This window comes from Balaenoptera ricei, chromosome 17, assembly GCF_028023285.1.
Source record: "Balaenoptera ricei isolate mBalRic1 chromosome 17, mBalRic1.hap2, whole genome shotgun sequence".
Classification (NCBI taxonomy): domain Eukaryota; kingdom Metazoa; phylum Chordata; class Mammalia; order Artiodactyla; family Balaenopteridae; genus Balaenoptera; species Balaenoptera ricei.
Window position 1 is genome coordinate 53,265,241 of NC_082655.1, and position 25,845 is coordinate 53,291,085.

At 35.7% G+C, this 25,845-nt stretch overlaps 1 protein-coding gene, 1 non-coding gene and 1 pseudogene across 2 annotated transcripts in view; 1 reads left to right on the forward strand and 2 right to left on the reverse strand.

Annotated features, from left to right (window-relative positions):
• Window positions 1-25,845, reverse strand: part of WWP1 (WW domain containing E3 ubiquitin protein ligase 1) — a 107,467-nt gene that overhangs the window by 62,223 nt on the left and 19,399 nt on the right. Inside the window, exons 2-5 of the mRNA XM_059901670.1 lie at window positions 20,708-20,802; window positions 11,545-11,635; window positions 2,533-2,671; window positions 1,763-1,887 (exon numbers count right to left, since the gene is read on the reverse strand). Coding sequence (XP_059757653.1) covers window positions 1,763-1,887; window positions 2,533-2,671; window positions 11,545-11,614 — 334 coding nt within the window. The 5' untranslated portion in view covers window positions 11,615-11,635; window positions 20,708-20,802. The remainder of the gene's footprint in view (window positions 1-1,762; window positions 1,888-2,532; window positions 2,672-11,544; window positions 11,636-20,707; window positions 20,803-25,845) is intronic.
• On the reverse strand, window positions 7,174-7,283 carry LOC132352141 (U6 spliceosomal RNA). The gene has a single exon (XR_009498608.1). It is a non-coding gene; the product is annotated as a U6 spliceosomal RNA (small nuclear RNA).
• LOC132351736 (eukaryotic translation initiation factor 4B-like) lies at window positions 13,181-15,801 on the forward strand (annotated as a pseudogene).

Below are 25,845 nucleotides of genomic sequence, written 5' to 3' on the forward strand. Positions count from 1 at the left end.
TCTTTATATAGAGAGTAATTATAATCTTTACAAGAAGGCTCAGTACAGTCTAATATAACAGATTTGGAAACAGTAAATGGCAACAGTAGGAGCATGGTTTAAAAATTACAGTTTGTGACAAAATATTATGAAACTATTAAATTAGCTTTCAAAGAATACCACTGAATTACACAGAGAAATGCACATGATATAACATTGAGAGCTAAGAAGAACATGAAACGTGGTCATCAAGTATGATGAAATGAATACATGAAATCGAGTATGATCTAGATTATTATCACACATACACATGTAGACAAAAATTCATCAAAATGTTAGCACTCATTATCTCTGGGTTGTGAGGTTACGAGAAATAACTTTTGTACTAGAAAAGAGGTCCCATGCAAAAGCTTAATCCAGAGCAGAAATAGCATATAAATAGTTGAAACCAAATACTCAGTTCTGAAATAACGTAGGTTAACTGAGGTATGACATATTTATACCAATAATGTCATAGAGCCCGGAAAAAAGTACAAATCTAGCCACCATCAGACCGAGCAAGGTACTGTATGCTTACAAGACCTACTACTTATTTCTGTAACCAAGATGAATTCAATGACCAAAAGCCATGACATAGCAGGGAATTAAACTTTCAATGCTTAAAAGAATATTTAAAAAAAAAAAAAATCACTGTACATAAAAACTAGTGTGGCTTTTACATTTTCTTGACTCATAACTCTTTATGTCCAAAAACTACATCAAAAACAGATTTTTCAGTTACACATGAATTTTTTTTGTTAAAAACAGAAAAAACTTTAAAAAAATTAACTTATCTTAAAAATTAGCATTTTAACCCTTAACCTAGCACATCTGTTAGGAGTAAGAAAATTTCTAAGGAAATAAGATGAACATAAAGATTTAGAGTGGTATTAGTTTGAGTGAACTATTAGAAACCTCCTAAATATCAAATAATAAATTAGTTAAATCATAAACTAGGAGTCCAGTTTTTAAAATTCTTTGGATCACACAGTATTTTGAGAATTTGATAAAAGCAATGAACTCTCTCCTCAGAATCAAAAATACATGTATATATCCCCAAGTTTTTGCATACCATGATAGGAAGTTTACAAATAATTGAAGCTTAAACTACTTTAAGAATCCTCACACTAGAAAAATTTAATATGATGGAAACATATAACGCTCATATTATATTTTTAAATGAAAAAAAGAAGAGGATAAACCAGTAGATACAAAGAAGAAAAAAAAATTTACGTCTATGAATGAGAGACCAAATTATTAGGAATGGTTATCCTTGGATAGTAAAAATTACAGATAATTTTTATATTCCTCTGTGATTTTCTATATTCTCCATATTTTCTAAAATGAACTAGTTAGATAATGAAAAAAGAAAATTTAAGAGTTAGAATTTATTTTGTACAAACAAAATTGTTATCAGCCAAGAAACAAAGTAGAGTAGCTTCAGATAATGATCATTGTTTTTCAAGTCTTTAAGTATACAATAAATCACTGATGGTCACTGATAACCGGGCATACTCATGGATGACTGGGATTATTTTGTATAAATTTGTTGGATAGAGAAATGCCAGGGTAAATATTTCCTATTTCATATAATGCTATAAACTTAAAAGCAATCATAGGCAATAAATGAAGTACTCCTTTATAAATACAAAACTTTTTTTTTTTTTGCTTTTGGACTTCAGAATATTTTCAAAGTGTCTAAAATAAACTTTTAAAGAAACAAAGACTAGAACAAAAAACTTACATTTTCTATTGTGTATTAACAGAGCTTGTTTCAAATCTACTGTTGCTCTTCCTAACAAAGCATCTGCTTTTAAAGTGTGATGACTCCAAACTCGAAATTCCAATGTAGTCTGTGGGGTCACATTTCTGTAAGGGTAAAATTATAACAAATATACAGGAGAGTACGATTTACTTCAATAATTTTGAAAAAGCCATGAATCCAGTTTATTTGAGGAAAAAATATTACATGAAACAGTAAACTACCTGAATTATAAATAAAATATTTATTTTCAAGTACATTAGGACTTTAATACCCAGATTAAAAGTTTTTGTAATTAACAAATCAAAACACCAGCAATACATCTTAAGTCTTATTAAGACTTCAAAATAACACAATTTCTACCCGAACTAATACCTAAAGATTTAAGACAGTTGACTGCATTGGTTATAACACTTTTACTATACACAAATTTATAACATTATATTTCAGAAATGGCAAATGATTTTCTGCCCTATTTATTTTTATAAGACAATAAGAAAAAATATCGCTATATGGAAAACATTAGTTTGTAAAGCAAAAACAAGGACTATTAATGCTTCATTTCTAAATAAAATAAAATAAACCAAAATTTTTTTCATACTTAAAATTGTCTAGTCACACTAAAAAATAGCATTCCTTACTCTGAAGTCATCTTACCAAAAAAACCCAAAAAAACACCACCAAAAGAAAAACATTCCAAGAAGCACACTCTCTTTTGAAAATTTTGCATTCTTTATATACCAGATACTTACACAGTTAGCTGTTCATCCCATTTTGGATTAGAAGAACTACTGGATTTTGCTGTTTTCTTACTTTCTCCATCTACAACTACTTCTGTATATATTGCTGTTCCAAACCAGTTCTTTTTTCTTTTTAGTTTGGCACTAGAAACTAACAGAAACATGATAATCACTAGTGAATTTATTTAGCCACAAAGTAGTATAAATCAATAAAAATGGAATTGTGCGTCTTGCGCAACTCAAACTCTTTTCATTGGCAGGATGAAGAAACAATATAAAAGGGCTACTGTTAATGCCTGAGAACCATCTGACTTTAACAGTTTTATTGAAATAATTCACATAGCATATAATTCACCCATTTAAACTGCACAATAGTTTTAATATATTCACAGAGTTGTGCAACCATCACCACAAGCAATTTTAAAACATACTCATTACCCCCAAAAGAAACCCCATATCGTTAAGCAGTCACCTTCCTATTCCATCCCACCTCCTCCCCACCAGCCCTAGGCAACTACTAACCTACTCTGTCTCTATAGATTTGCCTATTCTGGACATTTCATATCAATGAAATGGTCTTTTGTGACTGGCTTCTTTCACTTCGCATACTTTCAAAGTTCATCCATGTTGTAGTATGTATCAGTATTTTCAATCATTTTATTGACAAATAATATTCCACTGTATAGGCATACCACTTTTTATTTATCCACTCAGCAGTTGATATAGACATTTGGGTTGTTTCCACTTTTTGGCTACTGTGTATAATACTGCTATAAACATTCACGTACAAGTTTTTGTGTGGACGTATGTTTTCATTTTCTTGGCATATATCTAGGAGTGGAATTGCTAGGTCATATGGTAACTCTGTTGAATAACTGCCAGGCTATTTTCCACAGTGGTTGTACCATTTTACATACCCAGCAGCAGTGTATAAGAGTTCTGATTTCTAGGGGGCTTCCCTGGTGGTGCAGTGGTTGAGAATCTGCCTGCCAGTGCAGGGGACACGGGTTCGAGCCCTGGTCTGGGAAGATCCCACATGCCACGGAGCAACTGGGCCCGTGAGCCACAACTACTGAGCCTGCACGTCTGGAGCCCGTGCTCCGCAACAAGAGAGGCCGCGGCAGTGAGAGGTCCGCGCACCATGATGAAGAGTGGCCCACGCTCGCCGCAACTGGAGAAAACCCTCACACAGAAACAAAGACCCAGCACAGCCAAAAATAAATAAATAAATAAATAAATAAAAATGAGAAAAAAAAGAGTTCTGATTTCTCCACATCCTTGCCAACCATTTGAACTTAATACTGAACTGCATCAAGCATCAAGAGAAAGGGAAGTGTCTTCAGATTCAATTGGCCTATTAATTTCTCTGCCAGGTAGAATTCACAACTTACCTATCTGAAATTACATAAACTTTGGCAATTTTTTAAAAAATGCTTTTCCTAGAAAGTTGATTTCAAAAAAAAGGAGGTATCTGCCTTTTCAAAGAAAAGCTTTAAAATCAAAATGTCACTAGAAGTTAATCATAACCCTTTACAGAAAGTGAATTTTAAACTGAATTTACCTGACTTGGAGAAAGACTTGTTTAATTTAGGCTAAGCATTTGATTTTTAAATAATGTTTACAACTACTAATTCAAATGGGGAATACATACTTTCAGGGCAAAGTACTGACTACCAAGTAGTAATAAGAACTTATCAAGATCACATCTATAATCAACTACCTGTGAACACTGTGGGTCTGAGATGAGAAAGGAGAAAGCCCCCTCCATGCCATACGTGTACCCCATGTTAAGAATATGAACATAAACAAGCTGATGTAAGCTTCCATTCTACCGCGAGCAAACAGTAATGTAAACCAGTAGTCACACAAATAAATCACTGAAATATGATATGAAAAATGCTGCAGCAGAAGTAGAGTATTTGAAATACAGTAGTCCTTAATTCACATTTGAAGAACAGGAAAAGATTCAAAGGAAATACTCTACTTAAGTACTGGCAACATAAAGCAATCAAAGAGTGTTCAATGTTATGTCTGAAGTGTTACTATCAGGGTCTTGGCAAAACTCACTTCCATCCTTCTCTGTTCCAAACTGCGCTAAATTCAACACCACTGAAGTGACAGAAGGCACAGACCTCTCCCAAGAAATCCCCCAATCAAAGTTCTTCACTCCAAATAAAAGTCATTTCCTCAGTATATGCAGGACTTATCTACACACTAGAAGAAGGGGAAGAAGGGGAAGGCAGTATTGGATGGTGTTAAAAGTACAGGATATCTTTTCAATAAATGGTGCTGGAACAACTGGACATCCACACATGCAAAAAAAAAAAAATCTAAACACAGATCTTATACCCTTCATAAAAATTAACTCAAAATGCATCAAGACCTAAATGCAAAACACAAAACTATAAAACTAGAAGATGACACGGGAGAAAATTTAGATGACCTTGGGTATGGCAATGGATGCCGTTTTAGATACAACACCAAAGGCATGATCCATGAAAGAAATATCCGATAAGGTGCACTTCATTAAAATTCAAAACTTCTGCGCTATGAAAGACAATGTCAAGAGAGTGAAAACGCAAGCCACAGACAGGGAGAAAATATTTGCAAAAGACATATCTGATAAAGAACTACTGTCCAAAAAACACAAAGAACTCTTAAAAGTCAACAATAAGAAAACAACCCCATGGGCCAAAGACCCTAACAGACACCTCACCAAAGAAGATATATGGATAAGCATATGAAAAGCTCAACATCATATGTCATCAGGGAAATATAGATTAAAAACACAATGAGATACCATTACACACCTATTAGAATGGTCAAAATCTGGAACACTGACCACACCAAATGCTGGGGAGGATGTGGAGCAACAGGAACTCTTATTCATCGCTGGTGGGGATGCAAAATGGTTCAGCCTCTTCGGAAGACAGTTTGACGGTTTCTTAAAAACTAAACATAGGCTTACCATATGATCCAATAATTGCACTCCTTGGTATTTACCCAAAGGATTTGAAAACTTATGTCCACACAAAAACCTCCACGTGGATATTTATAGCAGTTTTATTTATATAACTGCCAAAACTTCTAAGTAACCAAGATGTTCTTCAGTAGGTGAATGGATAAACGACTGGTATATCCAAACAATGAAATATCATTCACTGCTAAAAAGAAATAAGCCATCAAGTCATGGAGAGACATGGAGAAAATTTAAATGCATAGTACTAAGTGAAAAAAGCCAATCTGAAAAGGCTGTACCTTGCATGATTCCAATTATATAACATTTTGGAAAAGGCAAAACTATGAAGACAGTATAAAGATCAGCGGTTGCTAGGGACTGGGGGACCATGGGTGAGGGATGAATAGATGGAGCACAGAGGATTTTTTGGGCAGTGGAAGTACTTTGTATAATACTATAATGATGGATACATGTCATTATACTTTTGTCCAAACCCACAGAATGTACGCCACCAAGTGTGAACCCTAATGTAAACTATGAACTTAGGGTGACTATGTAGGTTCATCACTTGTAATGAATGTAGCGCTCTGGTGAGGGATGTTGATAATGGGAGAGGCTGTGAATATGTGGGGTTTGGCATATCTGGAAATCTCTGTACTTTCCTCTCAATTTTGCTGTGGTTCCAAAGCTGCTCTTAAAAAAATAGTCTTAAAAAGTGTTGGACACATCTGGGTTCATATTTTAACTCTGCCACTTGGCTAGACGTCTGACTTTAAGTAAATCAATGAACCTCCCTGACCCTCAATTTTCTCATCTGAAAAATAGGGGAACAATAAACAGTACCTGATTCTTAGGATTGGTGAGTGAAGGGATCCAAAGTACTATTATTATCAATGAATGCCTAGCACCCAACAATAGTGACTATTACTCTATAACTATTATGACTTACTGTATAGTATTAACTCTTCTGAGTTAATTGCAGACATATTCAAAATATATCCATTGTATATTTTTAATTGGCACAGTCTTCAATAATACCAGATGCTGGCAGGGTAAGGAAAGTAATTTTTAAAAGCTAATTTTTAATCTCACAAGGAATTCATAATGTGGTGGCAAAAATGTGCATATATAATAAATAACGAGAATACTATGATTTTAAATAACCAAAAGATAACCTCATTAATTCAAATAAGAATTCTAATCAGTGCAATACATAAGATAGATTTTATTTTCCTATTTCATGAGTTTCCTTTGGTGTTATACCAGAATATCCTCTATTGTAAGGTTATATAAATATGGGAAATCTATCAGAAAAAGAGAGTCCTCTGTGCACATGTGAGAATTTAATTTAACAACCCCATTCATAACAATACCACCCCCCTAGAATCTAGTAATAAACATAAGAAATGTACATACATGAAGATACCTATAAAACTTTACTGATGAACATAAAAAACTTGAAGGGAATGACATGATTATTCCTGGATTTGGAAATTTTAACACTGAAAGCTTTCAATTATCACCAATTTAATACATTTTATTTTTATTTTTTTTCATTTTACTTTAAACCTTTATTTTTTGAGCAGTTTAGGTTGGCAGCAAAATTGAGGGGGATTTTTCATAAACCCTCTGCTCCCACATATGCACAGCCTTCCCCGTTACCAAAGTGGTACATTTGTTACAACTGATAAACTAAAAATATGGAACACTTCACGAATTTGCATGTCATCCTTGTGCAGGGGCCATGCTAATCTTCTTTACATCGTTCCAATTTTTTTAGTATATGTGCTGCTGAAGCGAGCACTTTAATACATTATTTTTAAGTGATCTAAATGAAAACACTAATATTGGGATTTTTTTTTTGGGCGGGGGGGACAGAGGAGAAGGGAAGAAAACTCTAAAATTCAAATGAAATGTAAAGAAAATTAGAGAGTAATAAAGGCATATTTTAAAATGCAAAGTAATAATAGATTTCTCCCCCAATGTATTTCTTAAAAGTACTGTAAAATGGAAATAATTAAAACAGCCTGACTGCTATAAGGGCAGAAGTGAAAAGAAAAGAACAAATAAGATGTTAGTACATGATAATGGTAGCATTTCAAATCAATGGGAAAAGATAGATTATTCCATAACTGCTGAAGCGTTTGAAAAGAATAAACCCATAATTCACAACACTCATACAAAATATATGATACGTATCATTACATTTTTTAATTTAAAAATTAAACTATTAAGGTACTATAATACACTATGGTTAAAAAATTATAAATGTGCATATAACAGCCCATTAGTTTTTCAATCTCAAATCTTATCTTCTTATCCATCTTGCACACTTTGTTTCTGTCACTTTCCTGTAGAAAGCCTGAAATCTAGACTAATGAAGATGATACACTTCTGTGTACTATTAACCCTTATGTACAGGCACTTCTCTATAGTACACATTATATAGCATGTTATGGTAGGTAGTTTTCGCTTTGGCTTTTTTCTGTTATAGTTTTCCTGCTTTCATGACCAATATTCTTATTCTTGTCTGTTGCTGCCAATCAGATATGGGTTAGGAACAGAAATAAGAATAAAAATATATAAGCTAATAGAGTGTCTCAGTTTACAGACCATGACCTGCCAGACTGCAAAAGCAGAGGGGACCTTAATTCTGGTACTATCTGATAATTTTAAAAATAAAGAAAAATCAATACAGAGGTCACTGTTACCTAATAAAAGGAGCAACAACAACCTAAGACCTTGGTTGGTTTCTTATTACTAATGGAAGGCATTTAATCTGATTCTCAGTTCCTTCCTTGGTAAAACTGGAGTACATATTTATTCCACAAGGTACTGTTAGATCAATAAGATTGTGGATTTTAAGGTGTTTTGTAACTTAAAAAACTAGATCAACAAAATGAAAGAAAGGCAAAGGCAAGGAAATGAGAAGAGAGGAAAAGCAAGGCACTAAAACCTGGTGCCATTTAGCACAGGTCCAAGTTTGGTTTCCCAAGAGCATCACTGTATTTCAAAGGAGAATAATAACGGATATGCGAAATGATAAATACTGTGGAGGCACTATGTTGGCTAATTACATTACATCCTTTGGTCCGTATCTATTTTCCAATTGGTTCTCTAGACTTCCGGTGATTCTATTAGCTGCCTGATAGCTTCTCTATAAGTTGCCTTTTGGCTCAAATCAGCTAGATCAGGTCTTTGCTACTTCAATTAAGTACTCATACGTTAGGTAAAGAACAGGAAGAAAGTCACACCTCAGATATGCAGGCCACAGGTCCTGCACAAGCAACACTGTAACCAAATATATGGCTCTAAGCTTATGCAGAGCAAAAGCAGAAGTATTAGAAATTACACTTATAACTGGTTCTTAAGGGCAATACACATCAGAATCACCAGGGAATTGCTTCAAAACATGTAAGTTCTCAGTTCACAGAAAACTAAATACAAATATCCCTTAAACGTGGCTCAACCTCACTTACAATGAGAGAAATGATATTTAAAATGACACTTATGATACCACTTCTGACCTAACTGTCAACATGCCTGACAGCATATCCTGATGAGGCTATAGGAAAACAGGCATTCTCATAGACAGCTGGTGGGAACACAGAAATAGTACAGATCCTATGGAGAGGAACTTGGCAACATAGTTGGCCTTTGACCAACAGGGGTTTGAACTGCGTGGATCCACTTACACGCAGGTTTTTTAAAAATAAGGACATACTGCAGTACTACACGATCAGCAGTTGGTTGAATCCACGGGTGTGCAACCATGGATACTGAGGGCTGACTGTGAAGTAATACACGGATTTTCAACTGCACAGGAGTCAGCACCCATAAACCCTGCGGTTCAGGGACCAACTGTGATTGACATTATTACATGTGCTTACTCTCTGACCCAGCAATCTCATTCTAGGATTCTATCCTAATGACACATGAGCAAAAATAAGAAATGACATTCGCACAAAGCTCTTTACTGTAGCATAGCACTATCTGCAATAACAAAAGATGGAACCCAATGTCCATCAATAGGGGGCTAGCTGAATTAATTTTGGTATATCTAGTCAATAGAGTGCTGTGTAGCGATAAAAAGGTGTATGGAATACCCTGCTATGGATATTACTCTAGGATATTACTGTTAAATGAAGAAAAGCAAGGTGCAGAAACTAGGTGCTAAGAACTACAGGGTTGGGAGGAGAGATGTGAATACATACACTGTGCATATCTGCTTATATTTTCAAAAAGAAGAAATAGAAGGATAAATGAAAACTAATAAAAATGTTTACCAAAAGGGCAAGGGAGAGACGGGGGAGGAATGGGATAAAGTAGCCAGACTTCTCCAAATATACCTTAATTTAATAATTTTGACTCCACAACTGTATAAATGCTTTACATGGTGATAAATTAAATAAAAAATAAATAACTGAAAGCAGTGAATCTAACTAATCCAGTTGGTGGCATAACCAAATGGAAAATTAAGTTACTTTGAAACATGGTACTCTGACTATACATCCTAAGGAGGAGAAGCTCACAAAGAAATCTTAAAACTGTGATGAGTGGGCCTGTTACTTTCAGTAATTTTAACATTGCTATTCTGTGTACGTTAGGATAAAACAGATGTAACTGTGTTAATGTCATTTAGAATTAAAATTATGAGGTTAAGAGAAAAGAGATAGAAATATAAAGTCAAATGAAGTAAAAATAACTTTTTTCTCCTTTTAGTGGAAAATGGTTACTTAGAGGCTATAGCTATTATTTTGAATTGCAAATATCAGCATGAACTCAGGATTTGTTTTTTGCTTTCTAAGACAATAAGCATTTCCTAGCTCTGTTCACTGAAAACTCCTAGAAACAACTGACCTCACAGTAATGAGTACCATGGGAATTACAGTATATCTCCTTCTTATTCTAAGCTCAATCCTGCCCCTCCTAAGGCAAATATTATTTCTAATGTTATAAGCATAGAGGTACATACAAACACCCCTCCTTTTTCACATCCATATGGTCACATACTAAACACACTATTCCACACCTTGCTCTTTCACTTAACAATATTATCTTAGAACTTGGCTCCTACTGGTACACGTATTCATTTATTTCATGTCATTGTTTATCTAGAATTCCACTGTCAGTCTTTTGCTATTAAAAACTCTCTCTCACTCTCTCTGTTACTTCTACTAATTTATCTTGTAGATATTTATATATAAACTATATATATAAAAACTATATACATACATTATATATGGACATTATTTATATGCATAAATAAATAATACAAATACCCGCAAAATAAATTTCTACAAGTAAAATTGCTGGTTTAAGGACCACTCCTTGAATCATTACTCCAACTAGCTAAAATAAATTATCTGAAGTCACCTAAAAAAAGGCTCTTTCATGCTTTTACATATGCTGTTCCCTCTCTCTCTCATGCTTTTAGCTGCCAATCTAATTTGAGATGAACTCTGATCCCTCCTACAAGAGTCAAAGTGTTACCCTCTGTGAGTCTTTCTCTTACCCTATTCTCCTAGATCTATAGGCCATCTCCAATCCCAAGCAGACCTATGACACTTTCCTCCAAGTTCTCATTGCATCCAGTTAATGATCACTTTGCATGGTAACTGTCCATGCAAAACAAACCTGTCTCAACATTATATAGTAAGCTCCTGGAGTACTAGGGCCTTGTGTTTTCATATATAGAATTCCACTTAACAAGTATTTGCCCAATGATTGAACGAATAGCTTAAATGGATGAAAAAAGGCTTTTAGCATCCTTGTCCATCCTAATAATCATTTAAGGACCAGCTCAGTGGTGTTTATTCCAATACACAGGTTCTCCTACCACCACAGGAGACAGCTTCTCTGCATCCAGCACAGGTTCAATAAACACTTACTGAATAAATAAAACATTTTTAGAGGGTTTCTAGCTTTGAGGCCTATTGCAACAAATACACCATGGCATGAATCTAAAAGAAAATATACTTATGAAATAAGTCTGCTGAATCAGGTATTAAAAAGAAAGTTTCATCAAGGAACTACTATTTTAAATTACTGTGAAAATAACTTACCAGTTACCTGTAACTGTAACCTTCCACTGTCATTATTACTAGTATCAGACCTTGGTGAAGCAGTGGCCATGTCCCAAAATTCAGCTTAAACCTACAAAAAAGTTAATTTATTCATATATTAGACTAGAGATTATAATTTTCAATATGATTAACACTGTTTACTTGATAACTAAGAAATCACACTTAATAGAATATTTTCAACCTATCACATGTTGATATAGCCACAGCTGTCCCCCCATTTAAAATTAAGACTTAGTATTATTGTAAGTATTACAAGAGAATATGGCTAAGTAACCATATCTGGGTCAACTTGAGCAACAAAATAAATGATGGTACTAAGAATCCAGGGTCATGTGTTGATTTATAAATCAAACAAATACATAAACAATTTTTATATATTTATTTTACATATTATATAATATTATACATTATTTATTACCTGAACCACCTAAGTAAACTGTCCCTTTACTCTTTAATATTTTAGTATGTATTTCCCAAGAATAAAAATATTCTCTTAAGTAACAATACAATAACAGAATTCAGGAACTTAGCTAGTACATTACTATTGTCTAATATACAGTCCATATACTATAATTTCATCACCTGTCCCAACAATGTCCTTTATCATGATCTTTAATACAGTACCTAGAACAGGTTTATATATTACATTAAGTTGTCATGTCCCCAGTAAATCCTGCATGTTTCTTTTTATAGATAATTTTTTTGAAGTTCTGCTTCACTGCTCCCCCAACTTTTACTTTTTAAATAAAATACAAAGCAGCTTTCTTCTGCATGGCAAATATTTTAAGGATAACCTTCTATTCACCTTTAACCTACTAAGATAAAGTAGAACATTCAGGGCAAGATTCAGAAATATTAACAAATATGTTTCTTACCCTTTATGAACTTTACATGTTATGATTATTAAACATAAATTTTTAAAAATTAATTTTAGCAATAAAAGATAAAATAAAACATGGTCAACCAAAGAGACTATGAAAATGGCATTGCATATCTGAAAAAGAGTCATATAGAATTTGTTTAAACTCTTCATTTTAGAATAGTTTCAGATTTACAGAAAAGTTGTGAAGATAGCAGAGTTCTCATATACCCTATACCCAGTTTCCCCTACTATTAATTTCTTATATTAGTATGCTACAGTTGTCATAATCAATGAACCAATATCAATATATTATTATTAATTAAAATCCATAGTTTATTCAGATTAGACAGAACTTAAGAATCAGTAAACTTGAACATAAACCTAAAAAAATAATTTAGAAGTAATGCTGAAATAAACAGCTTGAAAATACCAAAAAGAAGCTAAAAGACGTGAAAGATAAAACGTGACCTGAAATATATTTCTACTCATAATCTCAGAAAATGAAGAAAGAGGAGGTCATACCAGGAGAGAAAATGACTTAATTTTCTGGAGCCATGAAAAACATTTATTCACAATTCTAAGAAATACAATATATATAAAAGAGGCAGGATAAACATAAAGACACTCACATTTGGACACAAAGCAGTCAAACTGCAGAACACCAAAAGAGAGCATGTTAAAAGCAGCCAGAGAGAAAAGTGGTTACATACAAAAGAAGAGAGTAAAGTGACAGCAGAATTCTCAACAGCAGCAATGGAAGCACAAAAGGTAGAACAAGCATCTATGTGCAAAGAACTGAGACAAAAATTATTCAACCACTAAAACTCTCTTTGGGACACAGAAGGCATTAAGACTTTGCCAGATAAACCAAAAGAGAGTTTACCGGCAGCAGACCTTTACTTTAACAATATCTAAAGGACATGTTTCATAAAAGAGTAAAATTACACAGAGGGATGATCTGAGATGCAAGAAGGAAAAGATGAGTAAAGAAATTAGTAAGCATACAAATAAATCTAAATAAACATTGTCTGAATAAAATAACAATAACAACATCTTATTATGGTATTTAAATAAAACCAGTATAAAACATTCAAATATGGAATAAGGAAGAGAAGCATACAATGGAGAAGCAGGGCAGGAAGAGAGAGGACAGGAGTTGATGATGTAAATTCTTGCATTGTCCAGCAGAGGGATTATGATCTGGTTTAACTTTAGCCTATATATTAATAGTATGCCAGCAGAATTTCAAGGGTAATCATAAAAGAATAGAAATAAGTGAGCGTAATTTCCAAACTGGTAGAGAAGAGAATACAATTTAAAGAAAATCAATTCCCAAAAAAAGGCTAGAAAAGGAAAGAAAAAAAAAAAAAAAAAAGGCATAAACAACCAGGACTGCCAGAAAGCACAAAGAGAGTTCAAATACAGAAATAATCACAATAAATGTATATGGACAAATTCAAAAGTAAGATAAGAGACATCGATAAAATAAAGATGCTGATAGGATGAAAGCAAAAATATGGAAAAGGACATATTAGGCAAATATACACAAAAAGAAAGCTGGGATTAGTTATAATAGCAGAAAAAGAGCATTATTAGGGAGAACAAAGAAAATGATACAAGATCCAATCTACTAAGTAGAAATAAAACTCTAAATTTGCATGCTTAAAAAAAAAAAAAAAAGCCTCGTTTTGGTTCTTTCCCCCAGCCCAGCAAAGTGACCTGAGCCAAGAAGAATGGGAACACTATCTCCCTCACAGGCTTACAGGCTGAGGATGGTAACACTGGTGGAAGCAGCATCTCTATCCCCAAACCAGTCAGCTGGACTGATAAAACAGATGATCTGGAGGATGTTTCAGGCACGTGGCACAGTTATGATGACAACAGGTATAAGGCACCTGCAACTCACCATTACATCCTGCCCACTGCTCCACAGGCTGCTTGGGAACCAGAGCCATTTCCCCATCTGCCACCCTACACTGCTTTTCTGGGGAACCCAACTTGTGATAGACAGAAGTCTCCATTAAGGAATTCTTTAGAGGATTAAATATCAGTGCAGTGTATTTACCGTGCGAACCCAGTAATCCAGAGAGGCTGAAAGGTTTTAATAATGCTGAGTTTGAGAACTTGGAGTCCCTGCTCAGTATCTTCAACCTCAAAAAAAAAATCTCTAGGTAACAGAATTCCAGGGGACACTGCTAATCAAGCACAGGAAAAAGACACGGATGATCATTCTTTTGGCTGAAAAAGAAATCAGGTTTCTCACAAAACCGATACAGACTGGAGGAACTGTCCTGCCATAGACAGCTTGGATTTGACTATCCACCTAGGAGAGGTGAAGACAGCTTTGAAGGCAAACATTGTAGTCACTACGGAGGCCAGGACTGCTATCATGACTAAGGCAGCAGAGACCATGGTAGAGGCTATGACTTCAGGATAAACAGTGGCAGAGATGCATGTCGTAGTGGGTACTATAGGGATGATGACTACAGAGGAAGCAGGACCACTGTGAAGATGGATAGACAGGAGGACATTCAGTCGTGGAGCACCAAAGACAACTGCTCTCCAGACGATTACAGGTGTGATGATAGAGGACCCTCCCAGAGACCCAAACTGAATCTAAAGCCTCAGAGTACTCCTAAGGAAGATGACTCCTCTGCTGGTACTTCCCAGTTTAGTCAAGCAGCTTCTATCTTTGGAGCAGCAAAGCCTGCTGACCCACCTGTGAGACAGCAAGTAGAAGACCAGCTACAGAAGGAATGGGAGAAATCGCAGCATCAGTTCGATGAACCACAACTAGAATGACAGCCTCAGGAGAGACACCCAAACTGGCAGCGTGAAGAATATTTAGAACAGTGATGGCCAAGGACAGGAAGTGCGTCATCTCAGATTAGGACCTTGCCACATCTGCCAGAAGTCAGACCGGGATACATGAAGGAGAGAGAGTGAGATGTCTCTGGAAAATGAAATACTCAGTACGGCAAAAGACTGTCGTCACTCTCCAACTTCTAAGCTTCCCAAACCTGATTAGCTACTAAAGGTAATGCTGGCCGCTCCATCAACAGAGAATGCTTGGGTGAAGTGAAGTGCTAATCTTTCTGCTTGATCTCAGAGCTCAAACATAGAGCAGCAATCCCCTACAAGTGATGGAGGAAAAGTCACTCCAGCTCAACCATCTCAGGAAGAATCAACCTGGAAAGATGAAAATAAAACAGATTTGGTGAGTGTCCCAAAAGGTGAAAGTGGGAACTCAAGCATGGACCAAGAGATGAAGGAACAAAGACTAATGGAAGAAGTCTGAAAGGAAACATAACAAAAAGGATCAAGAACTCCAATCTGCAGCTGAGCCAAAGAACCCTGAAGAATCCAGCCTCTGAGTTCAATACTGTGAGTATGCTGCTCTCCCAGTTGACAGTGAAAATTAAAATAGAATTCTACATACTGTGCCTTCTCCTAGTCTCTCTTTACCCTGGAACATTTCTAAGCAAATCAAATCTCTATCCAGACAAGGCAAAATAAAATTCACCATCTCCTGGGGGGAGAAAAGCCTCCAAAGATTGTTAGAACCACAGAAAGAAACTGACAAATTGGCCATTGCCTTGGGCGATTTCAACACACACTAATTTTCCATGGATCAAGTGGACCAAAACAGATGAAACTATTTGCAAAGCAGAAACAGAGACACAGAAGAAGAGAATAAATGTGTGGACACCAAGGGGGGAAATGCGGGGTGGGATGAATTGGGAGATTGGGATTGACATATATAAGCCGCTGGGTATGAAACAGATTATCTAGTGAGGAACTGCTGTATAGTGTGGGGAACTCCACTCGGTGCTCTGTGGTGACCTGAATGGGAAGGAAATCCAAAAGGGAGAGGATATGTGTATACATATGGCTGGTTCACTTTGCTGTGCAGCAGGAGCTAGCACAACACTGTAAAGCAACTATACCCCAATTTAAAAAAAAAAAAAGAATAAATAAATAAATAAATAAAAACAAAATTATTAACAAGCAGGATTTAATTAACAGAACCTTATACCCAATTACTAGAAAATAAACATTCTTCTCAAGTATACATGAGACATATAGAAAAATAATACACACACTGGGAGATAATGAAAATGTCACTAAATTTCAAAGAATATGTATCATACTGTTCCCAGGCTCTGATCAAAATGCAATTAAGTTAAAAATCAATAATGAAAGATAAATTTTTAAAATACAAATAGAAAATAGTAACACTTCTAAATATTTCATGAGTCATCAGAAACCACATTGGAAATTTTTCTAAAAATACTAAAAACTAAATGATAAAAATACCACATACAAACATTTTCGGAATACAGTAAAAGTTATACTTAGAGGCAAATCTATAGCCTTAATGACTTATACTAGGAAAAGAAGAAAGGCTGAAAATGAATGAGTTCACAGGCCAATCTGTTAAGTTAGAAAGATAATCATGAGTAAATCCAAAGAATGTAGGAGATAATAAAGAACAGAAACTAATGAAGTAGAAAAAAGGTAACAGAAAGGATCAACAAAATCATAGTTCTAAAACAAATGAATGCCTGGCAAGACTGAAGAAGGTTAAATAAAATGAAACAACATAAAGAGTTCCCCAAAAGACCAAGTATCTAAGGACATACTCAGGTAACAGATGTAGCAATACAGATCTGTGGGAAAGGAGGGACAATTAAATGGTCCTGATAATATCGATATGGAAAGAATTAAACTGGATCTCCACCTCACATCATATACAAAATCAATTCAAGATGGACTAGTGATATTATATGAAAGGCAAACTTTAAAACTTTAAGAAATTACAGCAGAAAACTGTTGTTCTGTGTCCTCCCAGAAGGAAAGATTTCTTAAACAAGCATACTAACCAAAGAAGAAAAGAATGAATATTTTAACTATGTGGAAACTGAGAACTTCTGTTTACCATAAAACATCATAAAAAAAAAAACTAAAAGACAAGCCACAAACTGGGAGATATTTACAAAACTTAAAACTGATTAAAGATTATTATTTAAACTATTTAAGAACCTCAAAAAAACCCCAAAAAAAACAAAAACACAGGAAGCAAATGGTCAAAAAACCTGAACAGAAATTTTATACACAAGGAAACTGGTTTGGCCAATAAGTATTTTAAAAGATATAGAATCTCATTATTCATCAGAGAAATACTAGTTAAGACCACGTGAGATGTTATTTTCAAACTCACTAGAATGGTAATAACTAGGAGTTTTGACAGTACCAAATAACGGCAAAAAGAAAAAAAACTGGAGCAGTGGTGGCTCTTACACACTGCTACTAGGTGTTTAAATTGGTAAGGTCCTGCTGGTAGGTGTTAAATTTGGTAAAATTGTTGGAAAACAATTTGGCATTATTATGTAAAGTTCAACATTTGCATGTCCTTCAATGAGCAATTCTAGATACATACTATAAAAATTTTTGTACTTGCGTGCCAAGTATAAGCATTCTTAATAATTACAACAACAATAAAAATGCTCACATGTCCACTGGTAGAACAATGGTTAAAAGAATTAGGCTAACACACAACGGAACAGTAGTGAGAATGAACGAACTATAGCTGTAAGGAACAACATGAATGGATCTTAGAAACACAATAGTAAATGAAAAAAGACAAACAGGAGTTCTAAGTATTAACATCTGCCTCTCACTTAGTCCCAACTCCAAGATTTAACATTCTACATTGAGCATCAAGAAATGCTTCCAACTCCTAATGACAAAGAAAGAAATGAATTCTTCTGGCGGTTATCATGGCCTCATCTTTTGCTATGCATTTCTTCTGAAAATGCCACGATTCCATGATTGAAAAAAAATCCAGAAACATGGGGGCATTGTGGATCCTGAGTCTCAAAAGCTTATACTATCAATAAACAATTGAATGAAGCCCACTGAAGAACTGCTGAGGTCCAAAGGGCAACCAAATGACAAGCTGTGACTCCTCCAAGGAGTACACTGTCAATCTAACTGAAACACTTCTGCCAAACTCAAGAAATTAGTGTGTGGAAATACACCTGCTACACTCTGAATAAGGAGCTTTCTTTCATATATGGTACAACAATATCCACACAGTACAAAAATAAGTCTCCATGATTATTTTCTTGTTATGAATTTGAATATGCATTCTGAGATTTTTCTATTATTCTTTTATGATGGTTGAATGTTTTCTTTGAAATGTATAAAGATTTATAAATTAGACATTTCTCTATAATAAAATACCATTTGTGCAAGCTTTAAAAAGACTCTAAACATGACATTAAACTCAAAACAAAGAACTATATTTGTGGTAATACTATTTTTAAAAAAGAGATTAAAAAAAACAAATTCAAAATAGCAGTTACTTCAGGGGTTGGGGAAAGACAGGAATTACAGAGGTGCTCACAGGTAGCTCTTTAACTGTTGTTAGTACTGACCTAGTTCTAAATCGAGTGGTTGGTTCCCAAATGTTTGTTTCTATTATTAAATTCCATATGTTACATATAATATGGAATTGGCATGTTCAAATTACAGAATTTTAAAAAATGTAAAGAATGCATGGAAGGGGGCTTCCCTGGTGGCGCAGTGGTTGAGAATCCGCCTGCCAAGGCAGGGGACACGGGTTCGAGCCCTGGTCTGGGAAGATCCCACATGCCGCGGAGCAACTGGGCCCGTGAGCCACAACTACTGAGCCTGCGCGTCTGGAGCCTGTGCTCCGCAACAAGAGAGGCCACGATAGTGAGAGGCCCGCGCGCCGCGATGAAGAGTGGCCCCCGCTTGCCGCAACGAGAGAAAGCCCTCGCACAGAAACGAAGACCCAACGCAGCCAAAAACTAAATAATAAATAAATAATAAATAAATTAAAAAAAAAAAAAAAAGAATGCATGGAAGGCAAGGAAGTAGACACAGGAAAGTGTAGAGCACTAATTCATCAAATGTGGTGGTGAGGGAGTATGTATGCAGCCGGAGATGAAAACGAAGGAAAAGCCAGAGCTTTCATACAGATGATGTGTAATTAGTCTTCCAAGAAAAAGGCACTTCTTCCTCTTAAATGACGGACCTAAGGATAAGTGAAGATAAGAATTCATTTGGAGATAGATTAAAAGAAAATTGAGGGACTTTATTAGCGAATTAGACAGAAAGGTAATTGCTGAGGTTGAGAATAAGTTACATAAAAAGAATTGTAAAGTTTAAAATGCTGTGCAGACTGGGAAAATACCAACTAGGCAAAAGATTGTTCACTCTAACAGCTTAAAACTTTTTCTGTACCCAGATTCTCACCTCCAAGCTACTTCTCCCTTTGTCCTATATAAACCAATCCTCAGACTCAAGAGTGCATGCCTCCAGTCACCAATAACTGCAAATTTAAACTGCAAATGATAAAGATCGTTCAAAAATGGTGCCATTTTGCCTTAAAAGGGAAGATACACAGCAAACAAAATCATCTACTTCAACATGCAATTAGTTCTCACACTTCATTTAATAACAAAGATGTTATGGCACTTAAAATACACGTAATGTACTGTTACATACATTCTTTTTTTAATGTGATAATTTTTTATTGAAGTATAGTTGATACACAATATTATATGTTACAGGTGTACAGTATAGTGACTCATAATTTTTAAAGACTATACTCGATTTATAGTTATTATAAAATATTGGCTGTATTCCCAGTTTGTACAAATATATCCTTGTAGCTTATTTTATACATAATAGTTTATACCTCTTAATCCCCTGCCCCTACAATGCCCCTCCCCCTTCCCTCTCAACAACTATAACCACTAGTTTGTTCTCTATATCTATGAGTCTGGTCTTTTTTTGTTATATTCACTAGTTTGTTGTATTTTTTAATTCCACATATAAGTGATATCATACAGTACATCTTTCTCTGTCTGACTTATTTCACTTAGCATATTACCTACTCCAAGTCCATCCGTTGCTACAAATGGCAAAATTTCATTCTTTTTTATGGCTGCATAATATTCCATTGTATTTATATGCCATGTCTTCTTAATCCACTTATCTGCTGATGGACACTTAGGTTGCTTCCGTATCTATATATTCTTTTATCTGAGCATTATAATAACACTATATGAGTAGGGAGGTACTATTTCCATCTTATAGATGAGGAAACTGTGGCTCAGAAGTGTTAAAAGTCTATAACCATATTTCTATGACAATTTCTCAGTCTACATAGGTATAATTAACTGTCAGCATGTATGGAGTTTAACTCCTAAATACAGTCTTAGTTAAATAAAGTTGTTAATCACTTACTTTGTACCAGGAACTGTTCTAGATACTGGAGATAGAAAGATGAGTAAGACACGATTCCTTCTTTCAAGGAGCTCATAGTCTAGTGAGGAGACAACCTATAAACAAATAAACAGCTTTCAGTGTGACAGTTACCAAAATAGATGTAAAATGTCAACTAGTACATCTGAGGCACACAAGAGAAATGGATAGTCCAACCTACAGGAATCAGGAAAAGGTTCACAGAGAAGGTAACCTTTGAATGAACTGTGTCTTAAAGTATAATTCTTCAAGAAAGAATTAGGGAAAGTATGGAGCACTGGAGAACCGTTGGTAAGGTTGGTGCAAAGGCAAACGGTAATCAGCAGGCAAACGGTAATCTAAACTGTATAGGATCCTATGGGATAGTTCATACGGTATCCAAAATATGGCAAGCACAGTAGTTTAAAGATTATCCTGAAGGTAACCGATAGACACTGATAGGTTTCCACAGCAAGAACTGCATTTTAGAAGAATAACTTTGGTAGCAAGGGGTCTAGATTTAAAATAATGAGTTTATCTGAACCAGAGCACTGGTAGTGTGAAGGAAAAAGCTCAGCATATGTGTAAGATCTCTGACAGATGATTATGGGATAGCTGAGGCTTAGAAAGAAGAAGGATTCTGAACAACCAAAATTACCCACTTCACTATCTGGGTGGGTGATGGAGCCATAACCAGGATAGGGAACAGAAGTGGAGGAAATTGTAGGAGACAATATGGCTCAAAGTTTTCAAGAGCCAATTCCGCAGTTAGACTACTTGAATTTCATTTCCAATTCTGCCACTTAACAGCTGTGTGACCAAGTGTGGCAAAAGAAAAAACAAAGTCTGAGTTTGAACAAACTTTGAAGTGAATTGGTTATTCATCCAAATGAATTTAGGTCATAACCTATGCCCAGAGGATATGGCCAGTTATATGTAAGCTGATTATGTCCAGCTCAACACTTTAAAAATGCCACAAAGTTGAATATGGGTTCATTATTATTCAACTGCAAAGAACAGAGTAAGAGTCCTGAATGTAGATAATAAAATACATTTCCAGTCCTCCAAGGTTACAGACCTATCAACTCCTCACTCAGAAGGTACATCTTAATTGTCTGCTTACTTCACGATGTGATTCTTAAGTCAGAAGCAAAATTTTTTAAAAAAACAACAAAAGATCTGATCCATTTTGCATACTATGCATAGCATTAAAGATTGGAAAAGACAGAGAAATATCATCATATATCTATCTGCCTGGATCAATTAATAAACATACTGACTGACTGCCTAGTCTGTAAAGTGGGTATGGCAAGGACACAAAAATGGTACAAGACAAAGCCCCCGTTTCCATACTGGTACTCTAGTTTTAAAGATGATATTAATACACAGGTAACATCTCAGTAACAAGACAGGATGGTACATACCAGTTGCTAAAGAAGTTTAGTCCAATGAATGTGGAACTTGAAAGGTTAGAAAGCCTCCATTTAGGCAACAGCACAAAATTTAAAACTCAGTGAGTGTGGCAAAGATAAAGATAGATGAACAAAGCCTCCCTCTCCCTAATATATCCAAGATTCAACAACTCTAAAGCAGAAAATAAGTATTTCATAAAATCGTAAACTAGGGACTTCCCTAGTGGTCCAGTGGTTAAGAGTCCACCTTCCAATGCAGGGGACGTGGGTTTGATCCCTGGTCGGGGAACTAAGATCCCACATGCTACAGGGCAACTAAGCCCGCATGCCACAACTACTGAGCCCGCCCACTCTAGAGCCCGTGTGCCACAACTAGAGAGAAGCCCGCACACCGCAACAAAGAGCCTGCTCGCCATAACATAGATCCCGCGTGCCTCAACTAAGACCCGACGCAGCCAAAAAAAAAAAAAAAAAAAAGTACCAAAAACTTACCCCTTTAAAAAGAATTAAAAAAATAAACTACAAAATAGGGGATTTAATTTTAAACAATACAAGAATATTACTTCTATATAAGACTATTTTTTTTAAATTAATTAATTAATTTATTTATGGCTGTGTTGGGTCTTCGTCTCCGTGAGAGGGCTTTCTCTAGTCGTGGCAAGCGGGGGCCGCTCTTCATCGCGGTGCACGGGCCTCTCACTATCGCGGCCTCTCTTGTTGTGGAGCACAGGCTCCAGACGCGCAGGCTCAGTAATTGCGGCTCACGGGCCCAGTTGCTCCGCGGCATGTGGGATCCTCCCAGACCAGGGCTCGAACCCGCACCCCCTGAATTGGCAGGCAGATTCCCAACCACTGCGCCACCAGGGAAGCCCCATATTACTTCTATATAGAGATCATTTATAAAAATATATTGTTGATCATTTCAGTGAATTTATAAAACAGGACAGTAAACAACTCATCCAGATTTGCACAGGACCATCTAGGTTTTGAGTTCTGCTTCTTGGGAACCTCTCATTCCTGGGCACGCTGAGATCTTTTACTAAGGGTAACCTTAGTAAACAATGTAATGGCTCTAACTGCATAGACAGCTTTTTGGATGTATCTCAAGGATATTTTTCTAGTGGAATCCTGTTATAATAAAATATAATTCTGTTAGATTTTACAATTTCTATATGACCTAAATATTCAGAAAGGAAAAATCAATTTTATAGGGATTACTCATCATTAGGCCTCAATTTCACAACCCTGGGGACTACGTGTAGGGAGAAGGGAAGAGGAAGGAATAAAACTTTCTCAATACCCAATGCCTTTAAACCTCAAAATTGTTTACTTTTACCAAACTCCAAATAATCACCACTCTGGTATCCTACGGATTTGAAGACACTTCCAACTTCCTGCGTAGCCTCCAAACACTCAGTCCAACTGTTCTTCCTCACCTCATGCAGTCACCCTCACTCCAGTCTCCGCATCTGTGCCAATACTGTATCTTGCGCACTTCCATCCCACTGACTAGCAGGGATGACCCCACGCTGGACTTGAAGGCGCTACTCTGCTCGGCATCTCCGAGCAGTTATCTCCAGCACTGCACTCTCTCTTCAGATTCTGTCTGCCTTCAGTCCCCCGACCTCTCCTCTGTCCTAGTAGCACCTAGTGGCAATACCATCCCTAGTTTATGCCTGCACAGCACTTCACAGTTCCAAATTTTCACATTCCCATCTCAAGGAAGTAGGCTAAGTACAACCATTTCAAATTTTAATAGTGTAACATTAACATTATTTTTAATTCCTACTCTATCTCCCATGGGGCTTTTCTTACCAGGAGCTCTCAACCACTGTGCCTTTTCCTCTACCTTCAAATAAAGTTGGTGCTAAGGTCTCAATACATACTTTTAATTGTTTGGGATAGAAGCTAGGTGATTTCTTAAAAAGTTTACTTGTCCACACTGACCTCTCTGTATAAACTTCACTGATTAATCCTCTTAATACAAAACCTAGGAATTTTACCCTCCTGATAATTTACAAGTGCCACTGGGTGAAAAGGAATAACACTTTTAAACTGTGCCATTCCAGTGACTTGAAGAGCACTTGCAGTACCTACCAGACAAAGGACAAATGAAGACAGGCATCCACAGGTACTTTTTATCCTCCAACTATAGTCTGGGTGTTTATGTTCATGTAAAAATGCCTATCTAATCATAGGATCTAATAACCACAACTTTCTCTCCTCCATCTTTCTGTACTTCCAGTGAATTTCAAAGTTCCTTTTAGTGCACAATATATGCCAGTTTATGGGAAGAACACAGGAAGTATTTTTTATGAGGAAAATGTATTTATCTTCAAAATGCCAAATTTCCTAAGTCAGTATTAATATCCAACTCTTATTATTTATCCCCACCCTGTTTCAGATTTTCAACCAGAGGAGGTAAATAAGTATATGAATTTTCCCCAAGCCTTCTGGTTCTGTTTTCAATCATCTTCCAATTTTTACTTCTACTTTTCCAGCAACACAAATCTAGGCCTCTTTCCTTGACTTTTCTTTTTCAGATATATCTCATATCTCCCCTTTCGTAAGTTCATTCTCTTCCTAGTCTTTACCTATCTCACTTTCTTGTGTCCGATGAGTTTATAATCAACCGTATTTTTTTATTTTTAAGTGTTATTCCTCTCAAACAATTACGTGGAAAGTCTGCTTTACAGTTAACTTGTCTCAAAATTTGCCTCTCATTAATATATGTATCTGCTGCCACCTCAAGCTAATAAGCAAAAAAATCTTACACTGAAATGCACCATACACATCACAATTTTAATTTTTTAAGCACTAAATCTTGACCCATCTATAGATTCCCTTTTAACTGCCAATTTTAACCATTTCCAAACTATGTGACCACCTTGCTCTCAAAATTATTCTGTGTAATCAATCTGCTCTTAAACCATCAGTTACATAATTAAACAAGTTCCTTTCCTTTCTCAAATCTGCAAACATTTGTATTGTTACTGCATGCCCCTTGCTGTAACAGTCAAAAGCCTTGCTGAATTTAACCTTATGCCTCCTCAAATTATCATGGCACACACCCTTATACCTGCTGCCCATTAATTCCCTGCAATTTATTTCCTAGTTTATTTCCTGCAATTTATTTATTTACTAAAAATTCACGTCCAATAGCTGGTCAAACTACTTACTCAGTTCTCTTCCTCATTCTTGTTAATTCTAACCAAGGTAATTCTTGATTCTGGGTACTTTAAATTCTATCTACTTCTTTGCCTTAAAACAGCTTTCCATCACAGTAAGGCTCCAGTCACAGCACAAAACACAATCAGAGCAACTTAACTTGCTCTGATTTTCCTATCAAGGTGCTTGCCCCCAATTAATAATAGTTACAGTTACCTACCCAAAGCAAAACGAACAACCTACCCTTTCAAATAAAACGTGTTTCATGTGAACTTCAAGCCAGCAAAATTTACAAGGTCTTCTTGTCCATACAGAACGCAAATTCCTTCCCAGAAAAGCAATAAATAATTAATAATCGACTTTGGACAGAGGACTGGAGGCTAAGCTAGCAGTAACTACAACATACCAAAGTAAAGTCCAGTCCAGAGATCAAATATCAAAGCTACTTCTATTCTCAGCTGACAGAAGTAGGGTTTTTGCTCTTTTCCAAGTCAGAGGTTGGCAAATTTAAAAAAATTACATTTACTGCAAAGTTAATATAAAACTGTCAACATCTAGTAA